General features: G+C 42.1%; 1 protein-coding gene across 3 annotated transcripts in view; it reads right to left on the reverse strand.

Annotated features, from left to right (window-relative positions):
• The window catches only part of LOC122811674 (zinc finger CCCH domain-containing protein 10-like), a 3,783,075-nt gene that overhangs the window by 3,277,972 nt on the left and 482,560 nt on the right, over positions 1-22,543 (reverse strand). For 2 of the 3 annotated variants that reach the window (XM_044083671.1, XM_044083670.1), the window contains one exon: positions 19,917-20,048. In XM_044083671.1, the coding sequence (XP_043939606.1) occupies positions 19,917-20,047 (131 nt within the window). In that variant the 5' untranslated portion in view covers position 20,048. Of the gene's footprint in view, positions 1-19,916; positions 20,049-22,543 lie in introns of those variants that run through there. The other variant, XR_006366279.1, reaches the window with a different exon arrangement.

Below are 22,543 nucleotides of genomic sequence, written 5' to 3' on the forward strand. Positions count from 1 at the left end.
CCTCAACAGTGTAGCAACTGGGCAATATTTCAGGAGTACTGACAGGGCTTCTCAGTGAAGGGACTGTGAAAGCCCTGTGTGGGTCCCACCTCTGTTTCTTTGGTGATGTCCATTAGATGTACCTCCTCCTCTGCCATAAGAAAGTCTATCCCCAGGAGTGTCCTGATAATGACCCTGTGATTTAAGAACTACGTCATCTTCTTACCACCCCTCTGATTCATAGAAAAGGTCCTTTGTGGGCTGGAAAAACAGATTCCCACTGCAGACAGTTTCATCATCCTGCTGACTCCTAGTCAGCATGCCCTTAAACTGCAACCATCAAAAAGGGCATTAATGAAGGATGTCTTAAAGCCTTCCACAGTCACATCAAGTCAAGTCAGTGCATACTAATGCCAGTGCCCACTGCCCTAGCTGTACCATCAGCTGTGTTAGATAGCTGCATGGTAACTTTCAATACAGACTGAAGAGTACTGAGCTGGGAGTCCATGGTCTTCTGAACATTAGCAAGCAGATTACCGGAAAGAGACTATGACAGCTCTTTAGTCGCACCTCTCTGAAATCATGTTGCATGAACCAAATAGTTCAGCACTTGGAGGGCAAAGGATGCTGAACTGCATGTCCACTTCCAAACCTCACCAATGTCAAACTTTCTGTTAGAAGGGTGAACAAAGGAACTTTCTTCTAATAATTTCTTCAAGGTGGCTGCCACCACGACCATGGCATCTACTGGCAGCGATCTGCTCCAATATTTCCTGCCCTTATGTGGTACCAGCCTAGTACTAAACTATGAAACTATAAAGCTATTCTGTGCACTTTTGTGCATTTTTGTACCATTTCATGGGGTGGCGAAAGCCACATCACTATGGCTAGGCTTACAAATGCCCCAGGGCAGATAGCCTAGTACTAAACTATGAAACTATGAACCAAGATCCTATCTGGTTTCTTTGGTATTGATTCCACCATCTAAGTGTCCTTCCATCCCTGCTGAACTACAAGGTCAATAAGAGGATCAATGGTGGTACTACTCGGAATGAAGCTGAGCCAGAAACAGGCCTCCAAGAACATGATCTCGTCTGATGAAGGGTCATCTGTGGACCAATCCCCTCAATGTTTCATCAATTTGAGGATCTCACCAAAGGTGAAATCTTCAAGTGAAATGTAGGGGAGCTTCCACTTTCATCCAAACCCGTGTCTTCAGTGAAAGACTCTGGGGATGAACCTATGTGCTTCCATTTGCACATATGTTTCTTGTGAACCTGCAATAGTGGACGATCGGATGGATTGAAATTGGACAGGAAACTCATGCAGTGAGTAGATGGGTTGGAACTGGACAGGGAACTCATGCAGTGAGTAGTCTTGGAAGTCCGTGGTACTGACTGTCCCTGTCGGAGAGAAAAAAAGAAAGAAGCAAAATCCTTTTAAGATTTGGGTGGAGCCAAGCTTAGTGATACCTCCTTATCTTTCAGCACAGTCAAAACCCTCTCAAAAGCCTTGAATACCAAAGCCGCATTTGGTCACAAATGAGATCGCCTTCTGTCCAAAGGAGACTTCTAGGTACTGATTAGGCCTCGGCCCAGAGGCTGATCTCAGATCCGTGCTGAGGAACGAGGCCTCAAAAGGGAAAGATGGCTCCAAAAACTTTAGAACAGACTCATCTCCTCATGTCCCGGCAGCTGGATCCAACCTCCTAGGAGCTTTGGTATCCGGCTAGACCGTAGCAGTGGGATCCAGAAACCACTTCCTGTTCTTTCTAACTCTTCTTTTTCTTTTCTAGTCTTTACTTCTCATTTGTCTTTTTGCTTGCTTGTTCTTGGTTTTGGCTTTGTCCTGTTTCTTGTCTGGGGATCCAGCAATGGTGGATAAGGAGGCGGCAGCTGAAAGAGAAACCCCTGTATGTGGAGGGAGAAGGCCTTTGACAATTAGCTTTTCCTTCTATGTTTGGAGAGGGTAGTATTGTTGTGTAAGAACTTACCATAACTTTAGATGTCCTTCTCTTCTATATGCTGCTGTAGCCATAACATCAGAGAGTTTGCCTCTGGTGAACTCTCGTATATCCGGCCATTATACAAAAGTTAAATGCTACCGCTAGGGTGCACACGATGTCCCGCATCTCTTCCTGGACATCGGTTGTAAACGGACGTCAGCACACACCTTCTTCAGAACTGCCATCGGAGTCAGCGGCTACGAAGTGGATACCTCCAGGAGTCAGGCAAGTGCAAGGGGGAAGGCTGGGTGGGAAACTATATAGCATATAGTAGAGAAAAACATCTAAAGTTATGTTAAGTTTCTTACACAACAATACTACATCCTTCTATTCATATGCTGCTGTATCCATAACATCAGGGAGAGTGCAAAAGCTCCTGTCCTAAGCAAGGGGTGGAGAACCAGAAGCACTTTCCACAAACCCATGAAGGATGGCTCTGGGAAATCCTGCTCTGGCTCTAGAGACGATGTCCAATTTGTAGTGCTTAGTGAATGTGTGTACAGAGGACAATGTAGCTACTTTGAGAATAGCAGCTGTGTCCAAACCTTTAAAGAATGCCCCTGAGGAAGACATTGCATAGTGGAGTGTGCCGTGACAAGAGAGGGGAGCAACCAACCATGGGTTTTGTGGCAAAAGGAGATATTTTAGATATCCACGACAATATGGTTTGCTTGGAAACAGGGTGCCCCAGGGCTCTTGGGTGGTAAGAGATGAAGATCCTGTCAGTCTTGCAGATGAGTTTGATCTTGGCCAAATAATATCTGAATTGTCTGTGTACATCTAAGGGGTGAAGTATCCCCTCAGCTGGGTTTTGTGGAGGGGGGAAAAAGGCTGGCAGGTTGATAACCTGGTTCAAGGACAGCTCATTGACTTTAGGGATGAAGGTTGGGTTAGGACATAAACATACCCTTGTCCTTGTTGAAGACACTGAAAGGGGGAGAGGTCATAAGGGCCTGGAGTTCTGAAACTCTTCTGGCTGAAGTGATGGCCAAAAGAAAAGTGAAAAATATATATAGCTACCCCAACTGCTAAAGGAGACTCACAAAACAAAGCAGCAAATCCAGAAATAAAAATGAGTCAAACCACCAGGGTCCAGCCAAGTAAGTGTCCAGAAGATATGTAAAACAGCAAACAGTTTACTGGAAAAAGGTTAGCGCTTTTGCGGGGTTACTGTTTCATCAGACCAAATACAAAATGAAAATAAAAACCACAATTTTAAAAAAGTACTCAGCCAATCAGTAAGAAATAATTAAAACTGAACCAATTAAAAAACAAAAATCTTAAATCACCTTTTGCCTAATAAGGCTTAAGAGAAGTTCCACTGTTAAGGCCTGGAGGTTCATAAGCCCTCATGGAGATAATCCACTTTAGTTCACACAATTCAACAGTGTTGTTAAAATCTCCTCTTCTGCTGGGATGCAGCACTTGCAGAACCCTAAACAAAAAGGTACTATGGCCTGGATAAGATAAGGCCTGATTAGCTAGGGCATCAGATATAACCCGATTGCGTATGTTTCCTAAATGCTCAAGAATTCTTTCCCTCAGCTGGCGTGTGGTTTTACCAATGTAAATACCATTACAGGAACAACATGTAGCAAGATAAACTAAGTTCCTGCTCCTACATGCTGCCACAAATCTAGGTGTAAAAACACGTCTGGTGACAGGGTATGTAAAACAGGAATAGTACAGTTGTGTACACTATAAATGTAGATGTTAGAGTGTATTTACTGTTGCAGTCATTACATTTGGGTTATCTGCTTGCAGTATCCCTCAGTCGGCCTGATTAACAAAGTCTTCGGTCCTACGTCAGCTGCTGTCTCTTCTTCTGTGACGTCAGGTCGTCAGGGGGTATAAAACATGCAGCCAACGTCATTACATCAGTTTTTCTTACCCAAGATGTCAGGTGCCCCCCTAATGGGAAGCAATTAAATCTATAAATATACAAGGTTATACCTCAAACAAAAAAGCAAATACATCAAAAAGCTTTTAAGCATTGAAAAGGAGAGAAGAGGTATAGCCAAACGAAGTCAGGGACTGGAGGGAGGGTAACCAGGACTGTAACAGTGAATACACTCGAACATCTACATTTATGTTAAGTGTACACAACTGTACTATGTTCTTCGTGTTTCACTGTTGTAGTCATTCCATTTGGGTAGATTCCCAAAGCTAAGGATGGGGGGAGAAATTTAGATAGCATTAGGACCAGCTATAAGGCCCTGCAAAACTGCAGTGGCAAAGCCAGCTCTGGATTTAGAGAAAATCGGCAAATGGTAATGCTCGGTGAAAGTATGTACAGAACTCTAGGTAGCAGCTTCTAGGATGTTCCTGGTAGGTATGCCTCTGAGAAAGGCTGTAGAGGTAGATGCAGCCCTGGTTGAGTGGGATCTGATCCCCTGTGGGATAGGTTTTCTATGGTGCTTATAGCAGAAGTGAATGCAATGGCCTATCCATTTGGAGATGGTTCGCATTGAAATAGCCTTCCCCTCTGTCCCTGCAGCAAATGCCACCAGCAGTTGTTCAGATTTCCATTGAGGTTTATACCTGTCCAACTAGAATCTAAGTTGTCTGTGCACATCTAAGGAGTGCAGTATCCGTTCCCCTTTGTTCTGTGGATTAGGAAAGAAGGTAGGCAAATGAATGGACTGATTAAAGGCCACACTGGATAGCACCTTTGGCATGAGAGGGATTGGTCCTGAGGGACACCCTGCCCGCATGAAAGATAATGAAAGGCTCCACTGCCATAAGGTTCTGTAATTCAGATACCCTTCTTGCTGAAGTGATGGCTAAAAGGGAAGCTGTTTTCCAAGAAAGGAATTTTAAATCTGTAGTAGCAGCTGACTTGAAAGGAGGAAGCGTGAGTTTATCCAATACAAAGGTAAGGTCCCAGGCTGGAGTTGGAGTTCTCCTTGGTAGTCTTAAATTTTTGGTAAATCTCAGGAATTACTTGAACAATGGAAGACAGAAGGGAGGTTCTGTGTTATAATGAGCTGAAATGGCTGAGGTGTGAATTTTTATTGAGGAAAAAGACAGGCCCTTGTGAAGCATCTCAGTTAAGTGTTGTAAAATCTGAGGTAAGTTGGGCACTGCTGTGCTCATCCCTGGAGATTGGTTCCAGGCACAGAATCTTTTCCATTTTTCAGCATATGATTTTCTAGCACTAGGCCTCCTTGCCTCTAAAATGACATCCATCACTGGTTTACTGAGGGATGGCAAACGAGAGCTTAGGTAATTAGCCAGGCTGCTAGGTTCAGTGTTTGAAGCTGAGAGTGCAGAATCTGGTTCTCCTGCTGAGACAGTAGGGTAGGAAGTCTGAGGCAGGTGCCATGGGGCCAACAGTGACACACTGCACAGGAGGGGGTACCACTGTTGGCATGGCCAGGCTGGTGCAATCAAAATCATCCTTGGTTTGTCTTGTTTGATCTTTAGTAGTACTTTAGAGAGCAGAGGCAGAGGAGAAAAGGCATAAACTAATAGGTTTTTCCAGCTGAAGGACAGAGCATCCACTTTCCAAGCTTGTCTGTGGGGGGGTCCTTGCACAAAATTTTTCCAATTGATAGTTCTGTGGGGAGGCAAACAGATCTATATCTGGCCTCCCCCATTTGCTTGTCAACATGTTGAAAATCCTTGGTTCCAGTTTCCACTCATGTGGGTCCATGAGGGTTCGGCTTAGTCCATCTGCCAGTGTATTTAGTTTTCCTGGCAGGAATTGAGCTTGTAGATGTACTTGGTAGTTCAAGATTGTGTTGCACAATGCCATGGCTAGTCTGCAGAGGGGGTAAGAATGTTTACCCAAAATGCTTGTTTATGTACCACATAACAGTGGTGTTGTCCGTCTTTACCATTAATTGTCCTGGAAGAATGTGGTCCTTGAAGGCTGTCAAAGCATTCTGTACAGCTAACATTTCTTTATGATTGATGTAAAGGTGCATTTGAATTGGGTTCCATTTGCCCTGAATGCACTTCCCTGCTAGCTGCGAACCCCCCCCATGCATAGTCTGATGCGTCTGTTAGGGTTTGAGCAGCAGGGGGCAGTGTGAATGGCAGCCCCCTTGTTTTGGTAGAAGGCCTCTGCCCACCAAAGGAACTCTAGGCATAGACAAGGAATGAAAGGAATCATTGCTTCTAGATCCTGAGAATGTTGACACCATAGGCTTTTTAGATACCATTGTACTTTCCTCATATGCAGTCTTGCATATGGAATTAGAAGAATGCACAAGGCCATGAACCCCATGGCTTGTAGCATTTGCCTTGCAGATAGCAGGGTTTTTGTGACCACTTGTTTGAAGTAGGTTGTCAAGTGAATTTGTTTCTCTGGTGTGAGGAAAGCCATCTGGGAAGTTGTATTCAAGCTTGCTCCTAGGAATATAATTTGTTGACAAGGTACCAGGTGTGATTTCTTTTCGTTTATGGTGTACCCCAGACAAGTTAGCACAGTCTGTACAAAAGTCAGATGATTCAAAAGTATGTCCTGGTTTTCTGCCTGAATTAGACAATCGTCCAGGTATTGGTATATTTGAATATTTCTTTGTCTGCAAAATGCAATGACTGGAGCTAGGCACTCTGTGAATACCCTGGGTGCAGTAGATAAGCCAAAGGGCAGACAGAGAACTGATAGTGCGTGCAGTCTGCTTTGAAGCATAGGTATCTTCTGCAAGATTCCCTGATTGAGATGTGCAGGTATGCTTCCTTTAAATTTAGTGTTGCCAAACAGGCATCTTTGCTTAGCATAGGAAGCAATTGGTGAAGAGTCAGCATCTTGAATTTTGGAATCACCAAAAAGGTGTTTAGAGTAGGCAGGTCCAGGATAGAATGCCATGAATCGTCTTTTCTGGGTACCAGGAAAAGTGTTGAGTAGAAACCTTATCTTTTTTTCTCTTCTAGTATCAAATGAATAGCTCCTATGCTTAAGAGAGAGAGAGTACTTGCTTTTGGGCCTCTGCCCACTGCTTTGGAGGTCGAGCTGGCCAACCGCTTGGAGTTGGTGACGTGGAAGTGAAATCTGTATCCTTGGGATACTATACTTTAAACCCATTTGTCCTGGGTAATGAGTCCCAGTTCTTTGCATGAAGTGCAATCTTTCCCCCCAAAGGGGCAGTCAGTTGAGAAGTGCTTGGAAGTTTTAAAAAGAAGTCATTGAGACAGTTTACCATAGGGGGGAGTTTTATTACTCCCAAATTTGGAAGTGGAGGCCCCCCAGTGCTTAGTCCTGTGCGCCCCCTGGGTGCTCTGCTGGATCTGAGTTTGAACTGAAGGTCTGGAAGAGGCAGGAAATGACCAATTCTTAAAAGGCCGATGCCTACTAAATCTTGGAGGTTGCACTTGTAAAAACGTCTAACAGTTTGCATAGATTTAGCTTTTTCCTCCATCTTTTTCAGAACTTCTGCTGCCTTGTTGCCAAACAGGTGGCTCTGATTTAAGGGAACATCCAGTAATTTCACTTTAACATGATCTGGCAAGGATTGCTCCTTAAGCCAAGCATGCCTTCTACGTACAGAACCAGTTACCGCAGCCCTGCAAGATGCCTCTAGTGAATCAAAACCACATTGCAATGTATATTTACCAACTTGTTCAGCAAAATGCATAAAATACTGTAAATCCTTATTTACAGCACAATCAGGAATCAACATCATTTTCTGTTTAAGCAATCCAATAATATGCAGCTGATACTTTAACACATGAAACTGGCAATTCGAGGCCCTACTGGCCAAAGTTGGAAAAATGTATACCTTTCTTACCCCATCTATCCAGCACCCTGGAGTCTCTATCAGAGGGGATAGGATTTTTGGTAGTATTAGCTTTAATGCCCTTGGGTCCATGTGAAATGGTTTCAGGATCCACAGTAGGATTTTTGAAAAGGAACTGGTGAGAGTCAAGAACCCTGTAATATCTATCAGGTTTTCTGGAAGCAGGAGATAAGGAGTCGGGGGTCATGCCAGATTCCGAAAAGGCATCATCAACAATGTCCAGTACAGGAGGTATAGCTAAAGGCCTGTGCTGGGGCACGAGTAAGAAATCTCTAAGCCTCTTTTTAGAATCAGAGAAATCCTGACTTTCCCAATGAAAAAGCTCCCTGAGAGAATGCAAGGTTTCACCAAAAGAGAAATCCTCTGGGGGGAAGCAGACGGAATAGAGTCCTCAGCATCAGAATTCTCATAGGTAGATAAGGGTAAATCCTGGTCATCAGAGGAAACAGAAATTTCAGAATCCTGGTTAGAAGTATCATAAGCAAACTCAGTTCTAGGTCTCTTGGAGGGGGAAGGTTGGCTTCCCCTGATTTAAGTAATAAGGTCTTCAGTCATTCTTATCATTTGTTCTTTAGACATAGAGGCCTGACCAAGCAGTCTGGGCATCAGTTTTCTAGGCATGGTTTGAGTTTTAGGTCTTGAAGAAGAAGATGGCACCGGTTTAATATGCAAATCAGTAGGCCTGAATACACCCTCAGAAGCCGGTGTCTGCACAGCGGCTCCGGACCCATCCAAGGTAGAGACATCCGCAGGTTCCACAGTTGAAGCATCTTGCGGCATACTGGACTCCGAATGGGTCTCTGAAGTAGCGGGTATCAGGGGCTGCGAAAGCACCTGAGTACCGTGAACTGGACAGCCTGTCTGCCTTTATCTTTGTGTTTTTTTGGAATGTTGGCAGTCGGATGGCTTGCCAAAGACATATCAGGATAATTGAACCGAGCACCAAAAAATGTAGAAGCGCAAATATGACGACTGATAGTTCGTGGTTTAAATAAGGCACAAAACCGACAGCGAGGCACGTTGTGGTCAGGGCCTAGGTAAATACAGTACAAATGAAAATCTTTATGAGGTATTTGCTTTCCACAAGAAATGCAATTATTTACTTTTACTGACATCGGTTTAGAGCAAGAAAAAGTTTCCCCAATGGGGTACTTAGCTTTTAGTTGAAGACTACGGTTCTGAAACTCAAACGAAAATTTCAGAAGTCGGCCGACCGGCACTTGCGAACTGCTTCTGCTTCGGGCACCGCACGGCAAGAAAGACTGATGTAATTACGTTGGCTGCATGTTTTATACCCCTGATGACCTGACGTCACAGAAGAGACAGCAACCGACGTAGGACCCAAGACTTTGTTAATCAGGCCGACAGAGGGCTACTGCAAGCAGATAACCCAAAAGTAATGACTGCAACAGTGAAACACTAACAACATCTGGAGAAATAGCAGAGCAAGGTTTACAATTTTAACAGGGAAGGGTACCAACTTTCCTCGAGGGTGTGGAACATACAGACCTTGGGCCATAACATAAAAGCCTTTTAAGTGAGATGTTATTCCTGAATGTAAAAAGGAGGGATAACCTCCCACCACCCGTCTTACATTTTCATCTGCTAAAAGAACAGGCCAATTTTTTCTAACATTACAGTAATGTTGCATATTATTAGAATATTTAAAAAATATTCTGGGAAAGCAACCCATATTACCAACCTGTCTTTATTCATAGTGTGATTATTTGAAGAAAAATAGGGAGCACCTCTAATGCATTGATTTGATAAAGTACTCGTCCTGGAGTTATTTATTGAGGTCTGTGAGTACCCTCTAATATTAAAGCCTTCACCCATTTTATATATAGTCTCTTGAAAAGCCACATCGTTGGTACATAGCCTAGAGGCTCTTAAATATTGGCCATTAAGAATATTAGAAAACATATGTGAAGGATGCATGCCAGACCGATAGAGTAAACTGTTCCTCCAACAGGGTTTCCTGTAGAGCTGCGCCTCAAGGGTGCCTTCAGTATTTCTTAATACAGTAACATCTAAGAAGTCAATAGATTTGGAAGAGTAATTTAGACTAAACCTTAGTCTGTGGCACTTTCAAGATGACAAAATTCAAAAGTTCTTCCTCACTACCTCCCCACAAGCCACAAGAGAAAAATATCAACAAATCTAGCATAGTACTTGATAAAGTGTCTACAGGGATCATTATAAACATGCTCATTCTCCCACTGTGCCACAGCCAAACTGGCATAGCTATTGGCGCAGGGGGTGCCCATGACTACTCCTGTTTGTTGCAGATAATACTGACCTTCAAACACATAACAGTTATTACATAGAATCAAATCTAGCAAAGTACAAATAACAGTAATCATGTTATGCGAGAAATGGTCTAGATGAGAAACAACCTGACAGCATCAATACCCACTTCATTAGGTATAACAGTGAACAGAGTTTTCACGTCCAAGGTTGTCAGAAAAACATTATCAAGTACGACACCATTTGCAGAGGAGTATAAACTAGATAGAAAATGTTCAGTATCTTTTAAAATTAAGACTCACTAAGTACAGGTTTAAGTTTTAGTTCAACATATTTGGAAAGAGGTTCAGTCACCCAGCTGCACCCTGAGACAATGGGGCGGAGTGGAGGCTTATGACTGTCCTTATGAATTTTGGACAACCCATGTATTGTAGGAATAAGGGGATTCTCAATGGTCAAGGACTCATACAGATCATGGTCAATAAGACCACACATCAACAAATCATAAAAATCATTCTTCACATTAGTAATACATCTATTAACATCTTTCGCTAAAACCTTCTTATAGGTACAATCATTCAACATAGTATACATACTAGTTAAGTAATCAGATCTATTCAGTACAACAATTGCACCTCCCTTATCAACAGGGCTAATAAGTTTGTAGTTGTTGCAAAGCATTGTTTTCATCAGTACTTAGAATACAAAACTTCAGCTTAAAAATGCCTGAAGATGCAAAAATATCATTTTCACATAATTTGACAAAAGACTCAATAGACGCTGCAAGAGGTGGGCAATACACACTCGGTTTATAAGGACCCTGTTTCTGTATTAACATGCCATTTTCTCCAAACAGAGTTTCAAGCATAACTTTCCGTGCAAATACTTTGACATCTAAAATGACATCGGCTACATCGGATTTGTTGCCCGGTACAAAGCCTAAACCTTTAAGGTACAGATATCTGTGCTGCTGTTAGGGCATAATTCGATAAATTATACACTAAGTCTTGTTCAGAAAAGGTTTCATACCATTCTGTCTCACTGGTGACCGTCCTTCCTTGGAGGCTTTCCTTTTCTGAGTATCTCTTGATAGAGTGTGGCCTCATTGATTCGGTGGATCCAGCCTGGTGGGCAATGGTAGAGCCATAAAAGGGCTAGGCAAGGAAATACTGCCGTTATCTTGAAGCCTATGCATTTCCTTCATTTTACTACGGGCTCCTAGCCTTAAAAAATTATCTGTATAAGGACTGTTCACTGAAGGAGCTCCAGCTTTAGCCGAAATGGCATGCTTAGCATTCAGAGGGTCAAGAGATGTAAGTTTGACATCAGCAGTTGGATGCGTAACCCCCAACAGGGGTGTGTCTTCATAACGTTCGCTGCTGATAGAATGATTTGGTAGATCCAGAATAAGCATACTAGTATTAGTTAGATTATTGCTGGATACAGTTAGAGAATCCAGCTTGGGTACATTTAAAGTACACCTGTTGGTTGAAAGTGCATTACTTGTATTTGCACTAGATTTACCTAAAAAGTGTGAATCCACATCATGAACTTGCTGTACTGCAGGTTGAAAATTAGAACAATTAGGTTCACTCCTTTGCCAAACAAAAATATGACCTTTAGTGAAATCAGAGTGGTCCCTGAGTAGCTTCTTGTGTTTCTGTTGTTTAAAGCCTGTATTCATAGGCCAACATCTCAGTACACAGGTTGTCAAGTTTTAGCAAATTTATCGAATTATGCCCCAACAGCAGCACAGATATCTGTACTTAAAGGTTTAGGCTTTGTACCAGGCAACAAATCCAATGTAGCTGATGTCATTTTAGATATCAAACTATTTGCACACAAAGTTATGCTTGAAACTCTGTTTGGGGGAAATGGCATGTTAATACAGAAACAGGGTCCTTATAAACCGTGTGTGTATTGCCCACCTCTTGCAGCGTCTATTGAGTCTTTTGTCAAATTGTATGAAATATTTTTGTATCTTCAGGCATTTTTAAGCTGAAGTTTTGTAATCTAAATACTGATGAAAACAATGCTTTGCAACAACTATGAACTGAACCTTTTATCAGTATTAGGCTTGCTGATAAGGGAGGTGCAACTGTTGCACTGAATAGATCTGATTACTTAACTAGTATGTATACTATGCTGAATGATTGTACCTATAAGAAGGTTTTAGAGAAAGATGTTAATAGATGTATTACTAATGTGAAGAATGATCTTTATGATTTGTGGTCTTATTGATCATTATCTGTACAAGTCCTTGACCACTGAGAATCCACTTATTCCTACAATACATGGGTTGCCCAAAATTCATAAGGACAGTCGTAAGCCACCACTCCGCCCCATTGTCTCAGGGTGCAGCTGGGTGACTGAACCTTTTTCCAAATATGTTGAACTAAAACTTAAACCTGTACTTAGTGAGTCTCTATCAATTTTAAAAGATACTGAACATTTTCTATCTAGTTTATACTCCTCTACAAATGGTATCGTACTTGATAATGCTTTTCTGACAACCTTGGACGTGAAAACTCTGTTCACTGTTATACCTAATGAAGTTGGTATTGATGCTGTCAGGTTGTTTATTTCTCATCATGGCCATTTCTCGCATAACACGATTACTGTTATTTGTACTTTACCAGATTTGATTCTATGTAATAACTGTTTTGTGTTTGAAAGTCAATATCTGCAACAAACAGGAGTAGCCATAGGCACCCCCTGCGCCAATAGCTATGCCAATTTGGCTATGGCGCAGTGGGAGAATGAGCATATTTACAGTGATAATCCCTATAGACACTATCAAGTACTACGCTAGATTTGTTGATGATATTTTTCTCTTGTGGGGAGGTAGTGAGGAAGAACTTTTGAATTTTGTCATTTATCTTGAAAGTACCACAGACTACATAAGGTTTAGTCTAAATTACTCTTCCACATTTATTGACTTCTTAGATGTTACTGTATTAAGAAATACTGAAGGCACCCTTGAGACGCAGCTCTACAGGAAACCCTGTTGGAGGAATAGTTCACTCCATCGGTCTAGCATGCATCCTTCACATATTTTTTCTAATTTTCTTAATGGCCAATGTTTAAGAGCCTCTAGGCTATGTACCAACAATGTCGCTTTTCAAGAGACTATATATAAAATGGGTGAAGGCTTTAATGTTAGAGGGTACTCACAGACCTCAATAAATAACTCCAGGACGACTGCTTTATCGAATCGATGCACTAGAGGTGCTCCCTATTTTTCTTCAAATAGTCACACTACGAGTAAAAGACAGGTTGGTAACATGGGTTGCTCTCCCAGGATATTTTTTAAATATTCTAATATGCAACATTACTGTAATGTTATTAGAATTTACTGCGGTGGTGGTGCTGCGGTAGCGTTGTCGCCTCACAGTAAGACGTTGTCCTGTTCGATTCTCAGCTAAAGCATCTTCTGTGTGAAGACATGCGTGAATGGGCATACCTTCGTCGAAGGTTGTGCGTCAGAGCTGGCAACTCAGCACGTAAAAATCTACTGCCAATCATTAGTGGACCTGACTTCCACTGTGGCGACCCCTAACCGGGAAAAGCCGAAAGACACAACAACTACAACTGTAATGTTATTACAAAAAATGGCCTGTTCTTTTAGCAGTTGAAAATAAAAGGAGGATGGTGGGAGATTATCCCCTCCTTTACATTCAGGAATAACATGTCACTTAAAAGGCATTTATGTTATGGCCCAAGGTCTGTATGTCCCATACCCTCAGGGAAGGTTGGTACCCTTCCCTGTTATAATTGTAAAGCTTGCTCTGCTATTTCGCCAGATCCCTGTTTTACACACCCTGTCACCGGACCTGTTTTTACACCTAGATTTGTGGCAACATGTAGGAGCAGGAACAAGTGCTTCATCCCAGCAGAAGATTTTGTGATTTTAACACTGTTGAATTGTGTGAAATAAAGTGGATTATCTCTATGAGGGCTTATGAACCTCCAGGCCTTAACTGTGGCACTTCCCTTAAGCCTGCCTTCTTTGACAGAAGATGATTTAAGATGCTTTTGACTTTTTAATTGGTTCAGTTTTAATTGTTTCTTACTGATTGGCTGAGTACTTTTTTAAAAATATGTGTTTTTTATTTTCATTTTGTATTTGGTCTGATGAAGCGGTAACCCCACAGAAGCAGCAACCTTTTTCCAATAAATTGTTTGCTGTTTTACATATCTTCTGGACATTTATTTGGCTGGACCGTGGTGGTTTGACTCACTTATACTTATTTGTGGAAGTGATGGCCACCAAGAGTAACATTTTCCAAGTGGATTGTTGGAGGGAGCAGTCTTTGGCTGGTTCAAAGGGTGGGAGAGTCAATTTTTCCAGGACAAAATTTCGATCCTAAGGAAGCGTAATGAGCTTCCTTAGAGGCCTGAGATGTAGTGCCCCTTTCAAAAAATTTGACTTCTAACTTTGAAGCCAAAGGTGGTACAATGGGCAGGCATGGCAGATAAATGGGTTTTAATGGAGGAGTAGGACAGTCCAGATTTCATTAGGTCACACAAGTAAGACAAATCACTGGGGGGGGCTCTACCATCAGTGGTTGTAATTCGTTTTTCTGACACCATATAGAAAATCTCTTCCACTTAAGACAGGTAAGATTTCCTGGTAGTTGGTTTCCTGGCCTCCTGCAAAACCTGAAGCACGTCCTCTGTGTACAGGTGTCTGAAGGGAATCAGCTCCCTATCACCCACAGTGTAAGATTCAGTGTGGACAGTTGGGAGTGTAAGAGTGTTCCCTTCTCCTGTGTGAGTAGGTCCTCGGGTGGGGTAACTTGTAGTAATTGCCCCTGGCTAGATGTAATGGGGGGGGGGCAATGCTGCCTTGGCCATTAGGGAGTCACCAGCAAGATTTCAGGATGCTCTGAAATTTCAGTAGGACTCTTTGTATGAGAGGGAAAGGGAGGAAAGCATAAGCATATATCCTCTTCCAGGGGACAGACAGCATCTACCTTCCAAGCTTCTGGGTGTGGCACCCTGGAGCAGAAGGTTGGGCGTTGTCTGTTCATGGGGGAGGCAAAGAGATCCACATCTGGAATACCCCATTGATGGAACAAATCCAGAAACATGTCCCTGTTCTGCATCCACCCGTGAGACAGGGTCATGGTCCTGCTTGATGAGTCTGCAGAAGGGATGTATACCACTTGGAGGAGGATCTGTTTTTCCAGGGCAATTTTCCAAGCCTGCAGTGCCAGCCTGCACATGAGCTAGGACCTTGTAGGCCATGTTTGTTGATGTACCACAGCACCGTGGTATTGTCTGTGTACCACCTCAGCGTGCCTGGTAGAAGCTGATCCTTGAAGATTATCAAGGCCAATATCAACGCTCTCATTACCTTGATATTGATGTGGTTTTTCTGTTGAGTGAGAGTCCATGTGTTCCTCACTTTCCATTCTCCTAAGGTTGCACCACACCCTGTGTCTCATGTATCTATAGACAGATCTCAGTTGGGGGGGGGGGGTAGTGGTTGTAAAGGCAGGCCAGGATTTGACTGAATCTGGGTTATCCAGCAATTCAGTTCCCTGCCCAGGCAAGGGAGCATGGGGGTCATGAACTCTAGGGGATGTAGCTGTTACTTCCAGATTGTTTGCAAGTACCACTGGAACTTCCTCATGTAAAGCCTTGCCAGAGGTATCATGGGGATGGTCGAGGCCATGAATTCTAGGATTCTGAGGAATTCCCTGGCTGAGATGGCTTTGAAAGGAAGAATTTCCCTGAAGTAAGAAGGGAGAATCACATTTTTTTCTGGGGGAAGGCAGGCCACCATTTCCCTTGTCAGAATCAGACATCCCAGGAACACCTGATCCTATGAGGGTATCAGGGATGATTTTTTGAGGTTTATTGTAAATCCCAGATCTGTTAAGAGGGAGATGGTGAAGTCCAGGTGTTGTAAGGCCATGGTACTTGATGTAGCCTGAATGAGGATGTCGTCGAGGTAAGGGAAAAGTTGCATTCCCTTTGTCCTGGCAAAGGCCATGACTGGAGCCAGACATTTTGTAAATACTCTTGGGGCCGTAGAGACACCAAATGGTAAAGCACAGAACTGAAAGTGTGCAGAATCCACTGAGTAGCGGAAGAATTTTATGAAAAGTGGATGGAGGACTGGGATGTGTAAGTAGGCATCCTTTATATCCATGGATACTAAGAAGGCCTGTGGAAGGATAAGAGGCAGAAGGGCAGGCAGAGAATGCATACGAAAGGAGGGGAACGCAGAGGAAGGTGTTGAGGTGTGACAAATCCAGGATTGGCCTCCAGGGACCTTCCCTTCTGGGAACGAGGAATATTCTTGAATAAAACCCTCTTCCTCTTGCCAGAGAAGGGACTTCCTGAATTGTGCCCTGAGCGAGAATTTCCTGCAGGATTTGGGGGGGGTTGGGGAATGCCTTTGGGAGTAAGTCTGGCCTCCCAAGTAATGAATTATTCTTGCTTTATGATAGACAAGATGCATGAGTCCAAGGTAACCTGCTTCTAAGCAGGGAGGGATAGGGGGAGACACATGGTAAGAGGGGTGTCCGAGTGAAGAGCCTGGTAGTCCCAGGCTACCAGGCTTCTCCTGAAAGAGCTGTCTGGAAGAAGGAGTGGAGGGAGCAGACCTAGAAGGGGTGGTTTTTCCTGTGGTTCTTTCTAGTTTTGGCTGGGATTTTCCTACCCGAGTTCCTCACAAAGGAGCTTTTGGCAAGGTAATTCCTTTGAAAACTTGGGACAGTCTAGAGGGCCTTGAAGAGGTCAGCAGGAAGTGTACCAAACAAGTCTTAATTGTCTAGAGGAGCATCCAGTTTAGATGTGATGTCATCAGGGAGGGGCTGGAATCTAAGCCAAGAGTATCTCCTGATGACAGATCCAAAGGCAGCAGCCCTGGATGAAGCTTGTACGGCATTGTAGTCACACTTAATGGAGTGTTTGGTTACGTGGGTGCAGAAATTCAAAAGAGTAGATATTTTGGCCTTGGATAGGGAGTCAGGGAGCTTACCCAATTGTTTGACCACATCTGTCATCAGAGCCAATGAGTATTTGGCCATGTGTGTCTGGTAGTTGATGGCTTTTACTGCTAAGGTGGCAGAGGTGTATACTTTTTTCCCCAGACACTCCATGAGTCTGCTCTCTTTACCTGAGAGTAGTAGAGATGTGGAGGGAAGTAATTTAGAAGTTTTATCAGCAGCTACAGTAATAACTGAAGGGTCTGTGGATGGGGCTTTTTACAGGAATTTAGCTTCATCAGGGACCTTAAAGAATCTATCTGGGCGTTTGGGTGCAGGGAGCTGCACATCATGATTTTTTGAAGCATCCAGGAAAGCAGGGTGTACAGGGGGTACAGCAGAGGAGCTAGAATACTCCAATTGGAGTAGTTCATAACATCTCTTTTGGGTCTCGGTGACCTGACTGCTGTCCCACGAAGAAATTTTGCATTTGTGTTATAGTCTCACCAAAGGTGAAGCCTTCTCCTGGGGAGTCTGTGCTATTGGACAACTCCTCTGGAGAGGCATATCCCAGAGGAGAAGCAATTGGAGAAGAATAAGTGAGGGATTCATCATCTGAGGAATCCTCTTCTCCAGAGGAGTCACTGGGGGCAGATCCTTTAGGGGTAGAGGCTGAAGGGACCTGGACCAGAGTCGGGGCCAGATGTAAGGCCAGGAAGGAGTTTAGAAGGCCTTGGGTTATGGCCTGCAAATCCGGAGGCTGCTCGACAGGAGTAGACGACAGAGGATGAGAAATATGCTTAGCCTTTTGTTTTCTCTTTCTATGCGACTCAGACGTTAAAGAATTGGAGATGCAATGAAGGGTAGGAAGGCCGGATGGCACTCCACAATGTCAGTGGCTACATCTTCTCGCACAAGAATCTGACAGAGCCCATGAGGGCCCTTGGAAATTATGAGCCTAGGTTTCCCCAAGGCAACCAAATCAGACACCTGTGAATCCCTCTGGGACGTGACCTTGGGTGTTGTACAGTCTTCCTCCGGGCTATCCGCTAAAGGAAGATCTAAGGATTCCGGCTCGGACTCCGGGCCTTCACTAGCCTCGAGAGGTACGGCTGGAGTGGAAGGCGCAGCAGTTGGTTCAGGTCTAGACTTTTTTGCTTTTTTGACTGGAGGCTTATCTGAGGAACCAGACGTCAGGTCCATATGAGAAGCTAACCATTTAAGTCTCTGATTCTCTAGGTAGAGTTTCAATGCTGCTAAGCGGCTTCTAAGGGTTTTGGGCATGAAGGCCTTTCAAATACTACAAGTGGTATGGTAGTGTTCTTGGCCTTGGTAAAACAAGCAGAGCTCATGCGAATCCTTATGTGGAATTTGCCTTCCACACCTACACTTGCCCTTCCTACCTGACATGAACCCAAAGCAGTACCAAGCAAATAATGAAAAGCCCCTATTGGGTATTTATCTGAAGTCGGATGGTGCAAAATCACTTTTTTCTGAAAGAGCGATGACCAAAGCTGGCAGTCACACAGGGAGCAAAAAAGTTCTGAAGGAGATGTATGCTGATATCGACTTTATACCCGATGTCCATTTACAACTGACGTCCATAGAGAGAGACATGGGACATTGAGCGCACCCTATCGGTAGCATTTAACTTTTGTATAATGGCCAGACATACGAGAGTTCACCAAAGGTATCTATAACACCAGGGACTTTACAACAGCATATAAACAGAAGAACATCACTTGTGCCAAACAAGGCATGGGTTTCAAAGTCTGTCAAGATGGGCATTCCCCAAGCAGTAAACAGACAACGAATGTGGATCCTGAGAGGGGATTTTGAGCCCATATTAAGCACATTTTTTAAAGCTCTGGTTGTCAGAGTGTTTGAAAACACAATAGGTACAGCAATCACTACAAAAAACAGAGTGAAATACTATCAAAATATGTTGTAGTTAAAGTACAACACTTTCAACAATCTACCTGTATATTTTATATATATATATATATATATATATATATATATATATATATATATATATCAAATCTAATGACTATCATTAAAAGAAGAAAATACTAAGGATAACTTCCTAACTATAAACTATGTAAACGATAAAATCGCTGGACAGACAAGTCTCTTGGTAGGAGAGGGCATCATAGAAGAAAAGTATTTAAAGCAGCAAATTATACTCTTTTTGATGGAAAGGTCTTATAGAGCACATCTGGTGCTACAGGTGGCAAACGTGATCTGAGATACTAAGGAGAAGTAGAGAGAATTATGGGTAGGGGAGGAGTCACAGCCCTGGATCTGTGAAGCTTCAGAGATGGTGCTGAATTTGGATGTGATCAGACAACCTATGTGTTGAATTGGAAGAAATCAGACATCAGACTCAGAATTTTCCTCTTAGGGATTGCTAAAAGATGAGCAAAATCTTCACCATGTAATATAATTGACCCTTTAGGCCACTACATTTCAACAATCTCTTCACTTAAATATTTCAGAATCAGGATGCATTCTTGTCACTTCCTCTAAATACACACAAAAAGTTCTCATTAGGCAAGAATGTATTGCAAAAACTAATCTAATGCTTGAGGTCTGCTCCCAAAATGTAAAAAAAAAAAAGAAAAAAAAACAGCTGAAATGTAAAACAGAGTACGCCCGGACACATGCCCGCAACACTTCAGCTTATTAATACTAATTTCCTACAAAATAACTACAGACATTTGCAGGTTCATTATATTAACAGACAATAACAAATGGCAATAGATCTTCTATATCTGAAAGGGTACCCTATATTTTGTGCAACACAGCTTTTACAATGCTACCATCTAAGGCCGCCTTCTAGAATATAAACAAATGGAGGTTTTTCTATAAAGGAGAGTATAACAACTTTACTGGCTTGATTAGTCAATTTAAAGTTGGGTGAGTTTTCTATTCCTGCACCACTATTTAAAAATATGATGTTTCTATCTGATAATTAACAAACATGGACAGAGTACATACCAGCTTTGATTTTCTATCCAGTGTGCCAGGTAGTGCCGCACCTCCATTGGGAATTGGTTCTTACTGTACAATTCATCCACCTGAAGCAGATGCACCGGATCTAACTGCTGAAGGCTCTCCCACTGGCTCATTCTGAGAAAGAAAAAACATTGTAATTTGTTATTGGTGCTCCAAATTAAATAAATTACTGTTTTTTTTTTTTTTTATATATTGAGCAAAGTGTTGCTTGCTGCCTCTCCTTCAACTGTGTAGCCACAATTGTATGCAGGACTTGTGCAAAGAAAGATCAAGCATCAAGCTACTGATAGTTAACTGTGAAGGTGAGTTACATATTGTCGGTAAGTGCTTTCGTAGTGCTTCTCACACCACTTCCTCAGACCTTTACATAAAATATAAACTTGCAAGCCCATCCTATATAGGTAACTCAATTAACTAACTACTTAACTGGCATCTTATAATGCTATCTAATTATACTCATTACATCTAAAACATCCACTACTTACTGAATTTAATACTTCTTTCATATATATTAGCTGCTAGTTCATACTTAAATGAATTCATAAAAATACATAAAAAATACATGATATATATTAAATAATGTACATATGAATATTAGCCCAAACCTTGAATAATCATTAAAATTCTGAAATAATTTATCATACTATTTGGCCAAAGGTCTGTTTCTAAGTATTGGTTTTAGAGGAATTCTCTCATTAAGGCCTGAGCCTCAATCAGCCCTTAGCCTAATAATACAGTGTGTCTGATGTTTCTGTATTATTGGTTTTAGAGGAATTCTCTCATTAAGGCCTGAGCCTCTATCAGCCCTTAGCCTAATAATCCAGCTTGTCTCTGATGTTTCTGTATTAATACAGAAACATCAGAGACACACTGGATTATTAGGCTAAGGGCTGATTGAGGCTCAGGCCTTAATGAGAGAATTCCTCTAAAACCAATACTTAGAAACAGACCTTTGGCAGAAACATCAGTGACGAGCTGGATTATTAGGCTAAGGGCTGATAGAGGCTCAGGCCTTAATGAGAGAATTCCTCTAAAACCAATACTTAGAAACAAACCTTTGGCCAAATAGTATAATAAATTTTGTAATTTTAATGATTATTCAAGGTTTTGGGCTAGTATTCATATGTACATTATTTAATATGTATAATGTATTTATGTATTTTTATGAATTCATTTAAGTATCAACTAGCAGTTAATATATATGTAAGAAGTATTAAATTCAGTAAGTAGTGGATGTTTTAGATGTAATGAGTATAATTAGATAGCATTGTAAGATGCCAATTAAGTAGTTTGAGTTAATTGAGTCACCTATATAGGATGGGCTTGCAAGTTTATATTTTATGTAAAGGCCTGAGGAAGTGGTGTGAGAAGCACTACGAAAGCGCTTACCGACAATAAAAGCTTGTTTTTATCATATATTGCGTTTCTTCAGCCACAAGTTTGGATTGTTGAGATACTTTGTGACAATACTTTTCGTTTTTGGAATATCTAACAACTCATTAATACCAACCTTAACGAACTTTGCTCTTAGCAGAATATCATTCCATCACTACAAACCCTGCACTAGCTAAACTTAACTCCCAACGGCCTGGCCTGGGAAAGGATTAGTTGTTTCTCACACACACAGTGCACCAAAAATAGGAACTCCAGAATTCCTCCATGCAAGGATGCTAGTGGAGGTTACAGCACCACTCATGGGTAAGCTTAGCAAGTGTCTGTCAATCTGAAGAATTTGCTCAGTCCAATCAGAACAGACAGACAGGAATTAAAAGTTATGTACTCACCATAAATATGCATTTATGTTGCCCATTTTCATTCCTCAACACATGGGTTCGGATCTGAACCTCAGATCCAATTCAGACTCATACTCCAAACTCAGGATCCAACTCTTGAGCTCCTCCCTCTACCCATAATGCCTTAGCCCATCCCCATTACCTCAGATCAAGTTTGCTGCCATAAGGCCCCATAGCTAGCCAGAGACAAGAATAGATGACGGGAAAAAGAGTAGGGCTCAAACCCAGAACTGTAAATTCCAAAACACAGTCCAACATACATACAAATATTTCAAGCATGGGCATTAATGCCCTTCTAGCCTGCCAATATACCAAAACACTTGTTCCCATAATAAGTGTCCAGGGTGCTCTTAAATATCTATAGTACTTCTTCCTTTAATGTAATTTGATAGTGTGTTCCATGCATCAGCTGGTCTCTCAGAGAGCCAGTTAGTACACTTCTCATTCCTACAGAATCTTCTACAGGTTGGCTGATGATTCTCTAGTACTTTCTGATAACCTCAAACATTCTCAGATACATGTCAATAAATGCCCTATATATATGAATAAGATCTCCTCTTGGATATCTATAAGAGACACTGTACATGTTCAGATATTTTAGTCTTCTATAACACATTTCCACATCCATTGATGCCCTTGGTACATTTCCACTGTACTCTTTGCAATTTACTCATGCTTGTTTTCTTAAAAGGTTTCCATATTGTTATACCATACTCAAGTCTGGGTCTAATGTTACTAACAATGACTTCATCATTTCTGATGTCTTACACTTTACAAATCTGATTATACAAACTACAGTTCTATGCTTATCATTAA

Source organism: Protopterus annectens, chromosome 9.part0 (assembly GCF_019279795.1).
Source record: "Protopterus annectens isolate FY-2018-M chromosome 9.part0, PAN1.0, whole genome shotgun sequence".
NCBI lineage: Eukaryota > Metazoa > Chordata > Ceratodontiformes > Protopteridae > Protopterus > Protopterus annectens.